General features: G+C 33.5%; 1 protein-coding gene across 4 annotated transcripts in view; it reads left to right on the top strand.

Annotated features, from left to right (window-relative positions):
* The window catches only part of LOC128187314 (nitric oxide synthase, salivary gland-like), a 46,813-nt gene that overhangs the window by 20,583 nt on the left and 13,770 nt on the right, over positions 1 to 12,460 (top strand). For all 4 annotated transcript variants that reach the window (XM_052857715.1, XM_052857712.1, XM_052857713.1 and 1 more), the window contains 2 exons: positions 6,354 to 7,565; positions 8,407 to 8,552. In XM_052857715.1, the coding sequence (XP_052713675.1) occupies positions 6,537 to 7,565; positions 8,407 to 8,552 (1,175 nt within the window). In that variant the 5' untranslated portion in view covers positions 6,354 to 6,536. The remainder of the gene's footprint in view (positions 1 to 6,353; positions 7,566 to 8,406; positions 8,553 to 12,460) is intronic.

Below are 12,460 nucleotides of genomic sequence, written 5' to 3' on the forward strand. Positions count from 1 at the left end.
TGTGTATTTTGTCTGTCTGTCTTTCTAACTGCGAAAACTTAAATGGCCTTATATCAATGCTTACCAAGTACCATTTCTATATCTGCATTGTTACGCCTTCATTCTATGCGAAAAATAACGTAACATTGCACTTGCGATAAATGCTACTGGGTACTGGGTGAGAATTGGTCCTAGCCTAGTAGCATTCAGCTCTAACATTTGACCCGCAGTATATAAACTCTTTAAGCTTGACTAGCATATTTATCTGTTAATGTCTTTTCAAGTGTTGTGCAATCAAAGACCCCAAAATGTCCTTTATTAAATATATAAAATAAATATACATATACCGGTATTAAGAACTTGGTGATCAGAATAACACAATATACTAGTACTCTACTGGGATCAGCATCCATAAATGATATTATAGCAACTTCTCGGACCTTCCAACTTGCGGAAACATTCGACCGTGGCCGGAAAGGTACACGAAGATGAAATTGCGGTAGAAGTGAGTAATATAATACCAAAAAAAAAAAAAAAATAACTGACACAAGACTTTGCTGTCAACAGCATCTAGAAGTAAACGAAGTAACTGTTGGTTTATTAATATTTATCAACGTTTAGATAAAAAAACGTATTTTATTTTTATCTAAAATTGAAGTATTTTACAGTTTCACCCTAAAAATTTACATGCTACGACTTTATTCGCCTGTTTGAATTAGTAATATTTTGTTTTGCTCTTTTGGTGTCTTTTATGAGACATTTTACGGACGGATTTCGATTCCAGAACCCCTTGCACACAATTTGCCATAATTAGACTTGTCTTTGAATTTTATACTGGCATTACTAGTGTATAGAGTCGTTCATTTAATTATACATTTATTGTAACCCTAACTCAATGGGCAATTAGTTGATTTAGAAAACAAAGTTCGTCGTTGGCATATTATTGGACGATAAGTCTCCGTTCAAACAAAATCAATATTGAATATTCTCATAAAATAGAAAACGAAAATACATATTATTGTATTAATCATTACGCAAACTATTAAATGTTCTCAAGTTGTTTCATGTGATATCAAATATATCGTATCTCGTACCTATATTTTAGTATTCATCTTCACCTATAGAAGCTTTCCTTATTTGGAAGTGCAAGCTACACCAACTACATGTATCCCCGCAGACAGGCAATTGCTCATCTCCATTGTTCATGGTCTACACATACTATTTAATTAGTCTTTTCTCGTATTATTCAGTAATGGAGATAATAAACAAAGTTCCAGCCAGATCTTATTATTGAGGGACAATTTGATTAGAGAGTGTAGTAAAAAAGCCGGAGTCGGCGGCCTCTCTGAGCCCGGTTCGTTGTGACCGTCCAAATACCATACACATCGAAGACGCACAATACAAGGCTTCGACGGAAATCAAATTGTATTTAATCACCTTTATCTTCATTACATTCAGACCATCCCCTCAATCCCCTCTCAATAATCATTGCTTTTTGCATGAAACTGCTTTCCTTCTCTCCGATAGAGGGACGAACTTTAAAATGTTAAAGGTAAGTTAAGTTTGATAATTTGTTACTACTTAATCAAATTGTGTTTCAAGTTTGACATGAGAAAAACTCGGTGTGCATTGGGTTTGGTGTAGAGGAGTCTGCATATAAAGTGCATTTTGGTAATTTAAAAAAAAAAAAAGGAATCATAAATGTTTTCTAAAATCAAAAGCATTGCGTGCAATAATTTTTCTTGCAAATTATATGAAAAAAAATCGTTGCATTAACCTAAAAACAATTGAACTCTAAATTGAAAAAAAAGAAAAAAAAATGTAAAATAACTTCTTTCACCTGTGATTTCCAAGCACTTTTTTTTCTTTTTTAAAGAAAAAAAAATGACAAGATAGACGCGTTTTATCACATGGGACATTTTGTGTTTAACGTTTTTATGATCTCCTCAAAAAGTGAGCTGCTCATCAATTTATGTATTATTTATGTCATATCAGAATTTAACGTGAAAATGTTGAGATACAACATATGTAACATCAGACTGTAATTTTGGGAATTACTGCAGGCTGCAGTATGAAGCGTCGTTCTTTCGAAAGTGGAGGAGCAAGACTTATCCTAAATCTTGACCAAAAAGAGAAAAAAGGAAGAAAAAAAACCCAACAAAAAGTAAAAACAAAAAAACCCAAACAAACCAGCCAAATCGCCAATTTTCAAAATCCGTGAAAGGGGGTGGGGGTGTATTAACCTTGATTTTAATGTTATTTTTCGTATTCAACCTAAAACTTTTTTACATGCTCCCCAAATGGTGGGAAGAGCTTCTTCAATGTTTAATGTTCTATATGTAAATTTAAGAATAATGTCTATTATTTGAAAAAGATGATGCGTGCCTATACTGTTCTCGTGTAAAAAAAAAAAACTACACTGAAAAATGTCGCCACCAGTTTACATACAATCAGTAGAAGTTGTCTACCTTTGACGAGTTTACCTCCGATATTAACGTGTCGAGAAACAATTAACCTACAGTGCCATTGAAATTAGGTGCAAACCGGATAATAAAATTCTAGAAATTGATTGGTATTTGCAATCAATACATTAATGTCAAAATTCATCATTTTGTGAACATTTTCGATCCTGAAATAGAGAGAGCTAATTTGTTTTTCATACGCTTTCCTTCGTGCTTGCACAGATTGGATTTTGACTGGCCTTTTAGGCAAAACTATTTAAAGTGCCTTTGTGGAACAACAACCTTATAAGCAAATTTAACTTTTAATTTATGTAATGACTCTTAAGGAATAAAATTCTAAACTCCAGTGGACAATGAAATCGACACTCCATTTTATCAAAATTTATGTTTAGTTGATTGTATAACGACACACATTTTTTACGAGGTTGTCTTTGTTGATTGAGGTCATATGTTTCACCTAGCACAGGTACATGTATGACTTTCCGCCAGGTGATTTTCAAAAATAGTAAGTTACGTTCGAATATCAACTGACCCTCCCACCCGTACCTTTACGGAAAAATGTTACACGCAAATCTAGAAGAATTTATAGCCCTGCTTTTTTGTCATTCGAAACCTGATAACATTGCATTTCATATCAATTTGTGACTAGTACTTCCCAATGAAATAGGTGACCCCTTCTGACAGTTAAAAAATATTGTACATGTTTACATAACTAAAAACTCTGTGAAGCTATTAACTGAAAATTTTAACTAAGAAGATGTATATACCGCCATCTGCGAAGTAGTTTCAAGTATTGCAGAGCTCAAAATCTTGTAAAATATTTTGTTTTTGTTTCATGAACACGGGTGGGGTAAGTTTTGTTCTCCAACTACATGTAATAAATACACAATGCCTTTGCATTGCATTCTCAATTTAATTACAGCTTAAATTGCTCCCAAAACTAACCATTGCAATCTACTCTTATAAGTCTTAATAAGTCAAATACAGTAGTAGGGAAGTGTTTTAAAGATATGCCAAGATATCGTATTTACCATCTTTCCTACAACGACAGGAAATGCTACTAAAGGAAATTAACATATTAATAATAATAATAATAATATTGTACTTATACTTTAAAGAATTTTTGAAAATCACAGACTCTGGAATTCCTTTTAATCAAACAGGACATTACTTACGACGAAACGAAGAAAACTGGTTCTTGTTGATAGAATAACACATTACTGTATAGAACTGACATAATGACACAGCAAAAAGCCATGAATAATGAAAGTGTTATTTGAAGAGTTTTCTAACTGATGAATAAATAATTTTTAATCAATGGTAGAAAAGTAATTATTTTGATCTTGTAAACATAAACTTGTATTAAAAGAAGAGATTTGTTTGATTTTAGCCAGCAAAGCATTGTAGATTTAACGATAAGAATTTACGAGTTGAAAACTGTATCATTAAACATTGCCCAATATTTAACTATGCCATCATGTGTCTTCTGCAAAGCAGTAAAGGTAGTGAACTGTGCGCGGAAAATCAATGGCGCTGAACTTTGTCTCGGCGATAAACAACGCTGCCTTTACTACTCTTTTTTCTTGATAATTAAACGAAAAAAGCTCAGTAAGATTTTTGCATAATATTGTTAATTGTTTCAATTATTTAGGAATCAATTTGAATTTTAATGTTACACAGAAAACAATTGCAATGCAGGGTAGGAAATGTATGTTTGGTATTCTAAAACTATGTAATGAAACTTATTTAAATATTGAGACTAAATTAAGCATTTTTGACACCTATGTATCTAGCGTTCTTAACTATGGCTCCGAGATATGGGGTTTTCATTCTGGTGATGAAATAGAACGAGTTCACACAAATTTTTGTAAAAAAATTTTGAAAGTTAAAAAATGTACGTCAAACTTTATGGTTTATTCAGAGTTAGGTCGTCTACCTATGAGTATTATACGTAAATTGCGTATCATTAAGTATTGGTTGAAATTGATTAAAACAGAAAATTGTATATTACGCAATGTATATGAGGAAATGGTCTCACAGTTGATACCAAATACATGGTGTTTTAATGTCAGAGAATTATTAGTATCTCTGGGTATGCATGAAGTCTGGCTTTCACAAAATGTGGCTAACACTAATGTTTTCTTAAAAATTGTAAAGCAGAGGTTGTCTGATTTTTTTATTCAGGAAAGAGACGCATTTTTCGAGTCATCCTCTAAATGTTTATTGTACAAGTATCTGCCTGACACTTTTTCGTTACAATTTTATTTGAGTAAAAATATTCCGGAAAACCTTGTTGTCCTTTTAACAAAATATAGACTGTCATCGCATATGCTTTTGGTAGAGCAAGGCCGTTATAATGGAACTGTCAGATCGATGCGTATCTGTAAATATTGTAATTTAGGTGAAGTCGAGGATGAATTCCATTTCATACTTATCTGTCCATTTTATAAAAGTCTACGGGTATTGTATTTAAAAAAATATTACTGGTCTCGTCCTTCAATGTTTAAGTTAGTTCAACTCCTTGCCATTCATAATCGCAAACAATTGTGCCATCTCGCAATGTTTTTGCGTGGGGCAGGTAAAAAACGGGATGTCGGATAACTAGTACATCCAACTGATGTATTATTACTATCACTATTATTATTAATATTACTATTATTATCATTATTATCATTATTATAATCATTTGATTTATTGATTTATAGGGTCTCTCCTCCTATGAATGTACATGTATGAATAATATTTTTTTAGAATATTGTTTAACGTCAATAGCGAACTGTTTGATTTTGATTGGATAGAGTGTAGCATTATATATTTATAATTATGTACATATGTTTCAACAGCTTATAATTCATTTGAATTTAGCCAATAAACAATAAACAATACCACAACATTTTTATTTCTACTACACCCTTCAACTTCCCTTATTAGTTAGAAATAGGAAATGGCAACTCAACATAAACAAATAGCATTTGAACAAGACCTAGCTAATCATGCTTGATTTTGGAGTGATATGTACAGTGCGTTTACTTATAATCACCCACATGTACTTCAACAGGAGTGGGCCAACTATACACACATTGGTGTGTCACTCACAGAAGACTTCGTTTTTACGAATCGACTAATCTGGGGCTCAGTCAACAGTATCGGTCATTGAGATGGAAACATCACGTGCAGACTCCCATTATCAGAAATAAAGCTTTAAATTATTTCAAGGTTTCGTTTGGTTAATGATTCACAAAGTGATTTTACCTGTAGATTTTTATTATCGTTTTTTTGACTATCTATTGGAATTTTTATTTCTTATAATCGTATGTAATAACCCCCCCCCCCCCCCACAACATCAAAGAGCTCATCTGGTGAATCAATCTCAGTTATTTCCTTAATTTATCCAGATCTTGATAAATATATTTAAAATTTAGTATTTCTAAATGATTAATGAAGTATCGTTCATCCAAATACGAGTATGTAGGTGATAGGTTTTGGTTCAGTAATTTATCCTGACCCGTTTATTTTTTAACAACATATTTTACACTGCTATGTACATTGTAATATGGTGAATAGGGCTTGTGATTTTGGAAATGAATTGCTAACACCTTTAAAAAAATTGATTTCATTTAACTTGGTTAAAACGGACAAATCGACGTAAAGTAAACTGTTTCGTGTTCTGGCACTCTGAAAACACAACTTTATTTTATTAGGGTAGCGTTTTACTTTAAACTATATAATATCATACTATTTAAACATATTATTACAAGATGATAAAGACCATCACTGCAGTATCTACGAATTATGTCATTAAGGCGCAGTCACTGCTCTTATGAAACAATCACGTCCAATCAGCGGATCATTTCATTTCAAACTTTGATCACTATTGCTCTTAATCTTATATATATTTTTTTCCTTTTTCAGATCTATATCTCAAGGAAATTACACGCCACATCACCTGTGATGTATACATAACTGTACGAAACGGATGAAATCTAAGAATTAAAAAACAAACAGTGTAACGGTGTGTTATTACCTGCACAAAGTTCTCTTGTGCCTTACATGAGATACTGTGGTTGCCAAAGCGTCATCTTTGGTTAATTTGTCATGGAAGACAATAACTTGATACGGGTCAAACTAATCAAGCGGAGACAAGATGGATTGGGGTTTCTCATTCGTCCTCGGAAAACCCCTCCATTTGTCAGTGTTTCTGCCTTGGTGGCCGGCGGGATGGCAGAGCAATGTGGGCTGGTTCACGTCGGTGACGTCATCACCCGTGTCAATGAGATTGACATATCAGAGTCGAGCTATGAAAATGCCGTAGAGTTGTTGAAGGCTTTGCCAATTGACGCCCCTGTTGCTCTTCTATTACGAGGTCCCGAAGGATACTCCACACACCTTGAAACTACCTTTCAAGAGAACGGAGTACCCAAGACTATAAGAATAACAAAGGTGTTACCTTCGACTGACTCTCTTGTAGGACGTATTAGGCGTACATTTAGCCGCTCCAGATCGCAGTCACCTTCTAATTACAACAGGAACAAATTAAACCGCAATAGCAATAAACTATCCTCGAGTTCTCATGCGGAGAAGTGTCTAAATGATACAACAACCGTTGAAGAAAACTGTTTTATGTGTCCTATTGAGAGACATTTTCCTATGAGTTCCACAAAGTCATCCGTTAGGGCCCCAGTGACTGATGCCGGGGTGCAGACGTCAGTAAACTCACCAACAGAGGCCGTGACCCCGCAGTGTAACGGAGGATCTCCTGCAATCGTCGTAACACAGACAGACAAACCTAAACAAGGCCCCACAAAAGACGACAACAAAGTGTTGCAAAGCAACGAGCAGACGACCATTTCTAACACTAACAAAGAAACTGCCAGCAAAGACGCGCAACAAAACATGACATCCAAACCTCCAGGAAGTCCTGCAAAGACCTTAATGGTTAACGGCGGCAGCACTACGCAGAACGGACACAATAACGGGCATCTATCTGATGACGAGGCCCACAGCCCGTCCACCCGCAGGAAAAGGCCAATGTCCGCCAATTCTGCCAAGAAGTTTGTGAAAATTAAAAATGTAGCTGACGAGAAGATCGTGTATACTGACACACTACACAACAAGTCCTTGGAGGTAAGCCTGCTCTCTTTGATTGGTGTTCCTTTCAATTGGTATTTTCTCCTATTTCACTGTAGTATTTTACCTATATACAGTATAACCTTTTCGTACAGTGTTAACTTAATTTACGTCGTAAATCATTCAATCTATTTTGTATTCGAAATTCCGCGGATAATTTAATCATTAACAAACTTTACTTGTAGGCTTGCCAATTTTGCCTTGTCTGTTTGTCAATTTTTCACCTCACGAATTGATGCCGCAAAAAATTGCCAATATCACTCAGAATCAGTTTTGATCATAATTTTCAAAATTATTCATGCAACGTAAACAACTTGTATGGTTTTTCTATTTGCTCGTCCGTATAAAAAAGTGTCTCCAATCAGCAAAGATACCAAAATTGCCTTGTCGAAATGAATTTATTGAAAATTGTTCCTTGAAACCAAGGGAAGCTTTGCTAATTGTATTTGTTTGCAATTAATTTCTACGAATGTCACTGATGCCAATTAGTGAATCGAAGCGTCATTGAGTAAATACTTGACTTCACTTGATAATTGCCCGGCTTTGATTCTATAACTGTAGCTTTAAAGTACATAAAACGTTTGGTTAATAAAGACTATTGATGAAGTTCAATACACTTTTACTTGCACAAAAAAGGAAAAATATACCAAAAATCCCCATCCCAGAATATCTTTGATAATTCTGGATATATTTACTGAAAAAATTTATTGAGAAGATAAAACTTCATATAATACTGTATTTTTCTCTACTTTCTTAGAAAGTAAGTATACATTGTATATGTAAAGCTATATTTTTTTCTTTTGATCGTAATCATCTAGATTTTCGGTGACCTTTTTAGAATGTCCCGTGTAACAGCAATCGATGTGTGGGCTCCATCATGGGATACACAACAAACAAACGAGCCCCCGGGGAACCCCGTCCCAAAGAGGAAGTGTTGGTACAGGCCAAAGATTTCATTGAGCAATACTACACTTCAATCAAAAGGTAACAATATATATCCTCTCGAGCTCCCTTTACAGCTTTTATTCTCCAGTGATCCCGGATTCTTCATATCTTCTTTTTTTCATTAAAATGTAACCAACAAAATAAAAACGCTTATGACTGCATCTCATATTTTCAGAATTTTGATTCTTGTAATCTGACGTCGAATGTTATTAAAGTGTATTTGCTAGTCTGAGATCCAACAAGGGGCCCGAATTACATCTAACCGATCCAAGGCCGAGACACAAAACAGCTTTCATTTCACGAGTTGGAATGTTAAATTAGTTATTTCATGTAGTCTGCAATATTGCATCCACAGAAATCATGAAAGGCATTAGATAATAACCATAAAAGTATTTGTTAAATTTTGCCCCCGTCTCTTTTTTGATTTATATCTCATCTATTTTTTTTCATAAACTTACAATAAAACTCATTCACCTCAAACATGGTTGTATCGTAATGAAGTATATATATAATTAGCGAACTGCTATTGAGCCAGATCGATGTAAAGACTGATAAATTATGCATCTCCTGTGACAAATTGTTTAATTCAAATTCTTACCAATATATGACAATATTCCTTTTATTATCTATTTCAACGTTCATGTTTGAGTTTTAGTTTATAATTCTAACATATTAGTCCCAAATGTAGGTTTTTTATTTAATACCTCTATAAGCCCACTCAAAATACATAAGGAAGAAAGAAAATTGCAAAATATTCATATCATAATAAAAAAAAATGAGGAGTAATACAATGCAAACTTTGTTGGATATAGCTTTGGTTTATTGGGTTTGAGTAAATCCGAGTATTTCGAACACTTGGTAATTACGAACAGGTTAACTTTTCTCAGTTAAGAGGGTCGATGGTCATGACTATTTTAGACTGTATTGATCTCCTTAAAAGGAGAGCGTATACGAATATAGGAAAATACCTTAAAAGAACTATACATGATATGAATTAAATTTGGTCTCCATAATTCGCCATTTTTTTAAGTGATTCGGGTTCAATAAAATGTTATGTTAGTTTTAGAGAGTTGATGATTTTTTCACCTATTTATTTGATTTACTCGCACTCACTGGCAGTACATGACGTCATAAACCGACATCCTGGTTTATATCCTGGTGAAATTTCAATGATTCATCTTTTTACTAAAAAGATAAATCATTGAAATTTCACCGGGATATCATCGCAATGTTACTTTAACGTTTTTCCTTGCCCTATATTATAAACACCTTACAAATGAAAGGAAAAAATACTAAGTAAACTATTCTTCATTTTTCTTCTCTTTTTATTTTAAAATTGCAACAGTAAAATATATTTTCCATTTTTGATTTTTTGTGAAAAAATCACGTTATTTCTTCCCAAAAGTAAACTTACTGTGAAATTGCTCTTACAATCATTCTGTATATATATCTTAGAACTGTTAAAATCAGTTTGTGTGAACAAAGAAGTACTTGATACATGTATATAGTCCCTTTGTTTTAAGTTTAGTTAAACAATCAGTTGAAAAAAACCCGACTAACTGAGGCTTTTGACCCTTTTCCATCGTAGTTTTTATTTAGGCAATTTCTTGGCCAAAAATGTCTTTTTCCGAGGTTCACACCAATTTCATGTGTATTCGCTGCGCTGCCTTGACGTCAAAATTCAATGAACCGTCTCAGTCAGATTTCAATTGCTTGGTAAATATATAAGTACTTTCCTTGTTTTCCAACTCATACACCAGTAAAACTTACACAAAAGTTAGTCACAATAAGGAGCAAAATGAACATACATAATTTAATTTTTTTTTATCAAGAATTGTAAGTCTAACAACACTTAAAATGAAGATGTTTAACTTTTTTAAACTCCGATTGTGTGCCTGCGCCGGGTACCCCGACCACAGACTTGTTTATGTATTGTCATAAACAAACTATAAATTATTTTGTAGTATTACTTAGCTTATTTATTCGGTTATGTTTCTTCAATGTTCATACCAATTTTCATTAAAATCCGCCGCTTAGAAAGAGAGATATTTGTGTTGTCTCAATAATTTCCGAACAACCCTCGTATATATATGTACAAAGAAAACAAAGAATTACAGTAAAATGATGATGTTCATTTTAGGGGGCCACTTTAGGCCCATATCATATATAGTCCTTTTAAAATATATGGATTTTATCTTTCCTTAATAATAGTTTATAGCGAAAGACATCATATCTAAAAATATTATGGGAGATCTGAAGGATAATTCGTTGATCACACAGCCTCTTTAACTAAAGATAGTTTCGGTCGATGCCTCTATATATCCACATGCTTTTATCCAATGATGGGGCATTGTGTTGTGTCCTAAACTGCATTGTTTACATTATAAATTATAGTTTCGGGTTTCAGGGTGCCAATGTGAAACGTTGATACATGCATGATATACAAAGCACATGAAGTTGAAAAAGTCCTGAAACTAGTCAATTTGAAAGTTATCTAAATATTTTTTTTCATCGGTTTAAGCTTCCGAGAATTCTTTTAAATGAGAGCCCGATTCAGAATTTGAGACGAATAAGCATTTGCACAAAAAAAGAAAGAAAAAAGAGAAATACAGTTTTCGGTTCAATAGCATTATTATGTATCTATAGCAGCAGTTACGGGTGTTTGTTTGCAAAAACTTTTGATATTGAGTAAAGCTTTGTAAGTTTATTGCTAGCTTCCGTTACGACATAAAGACTTGTCTAATGTTATAACAAAGATTAAATCTCAGTGCAATACACGTATCATACAGAGATAGAAACAGCTTGGACTTTGGGTAGTTGTGCCAAACATTACTGTGACGCAGACCTGTATTTCGTTGTTGGCCACTCGGCCATGTACGAAAGCCCACTATTACTAGTCTAATTATTATTTTGTGTAAAAATATGTATTTATTTAGTTAGGGAAAACAAAAGATTTAATTTAATTTAAAAAGTATTTTATTTAAGTATATAGATATATTGAAATGGATTGAACAACAAAAGATTTATTTGTATATAAGAACAGGTTCGAATGATCTTTTTTTAGAACAGTTGGATGTCGCTTGAATATAGGTTTCAGACCCATGATTCGATTGGTTACATGTAATTTAGATATTGAATCTCGAATGAGCCTTCTGGGCTTTCATAACTATGGCTCTTTAAAATCAACATGTCTGGCTTTTGAGCTAAGACAACGCAATCGGTGCATATTTCGCTTGAATCCAGCGTCATTTTTAACTTGTTTTGACGCAAAAAATAGATAGCTACGTTCTACTGAGAGCCATGGCTGAGTGGCTGGCAATGAAATAGACAGGCCTACGTCACATTGCTGTGTGACACAACCACCCAAATTCCAAGCTCTTGTTAAAATGGTTTTAAAATAAGTTTCAGTTTGAATATCATTTAATAATTTCTCCAATACCTCCCATGTTTTTCAAAATAACTATTTTTTGGCGCTTGCATTTAAGTTGTAAATTCTAATGCTATTAAATTCAGTATTATTTAAGCAATGCTAAGACGATTTGTTTCAAATGCCATTTAATATTCTATGTTTTACTTCGGCATATGCTATATACATTGTCTTGAAAGAGCGATTTTTGTTCAACACAATTAAATAAAGGCAAACCATCACTTTAAGGTGGTATGGGACACCTCAATATTCTGACCTACTTCCTATCGAAAAAAAAGCATATTTCTATTATCCTTTTCCTTCCCGAAATTGTTACCGAACAGAGAAGCGCAATGGGTTAGACCGTTAACTACAACTCTGTAAGTCATGAGTTCGAATCCTGTTGGGGCTTTTATAATTTTTATCTGTCCAAAAAAGATTAAAGCATCGTTTTTGGTCAAATATCGTAAAATTTTAATGTTTTAAAACGGTAAAAGAATTTTGGCTATATTGTACTTTCATCCACATTAAGGTGGTATGG

This window comes from Crassostrea angulata, chromosome 6, assembly GCF_025612915.1.
Source record: "Crassostrea angulata isolate pt1a10 chromosome 6, ASM2561291v2, whole genome shotgun sequence".
NCBI lineage: Eukaryota > Metazoa > Mollusca > Bivalvia > Ostreida > Ostreidae > Magallana > Magallana angulata.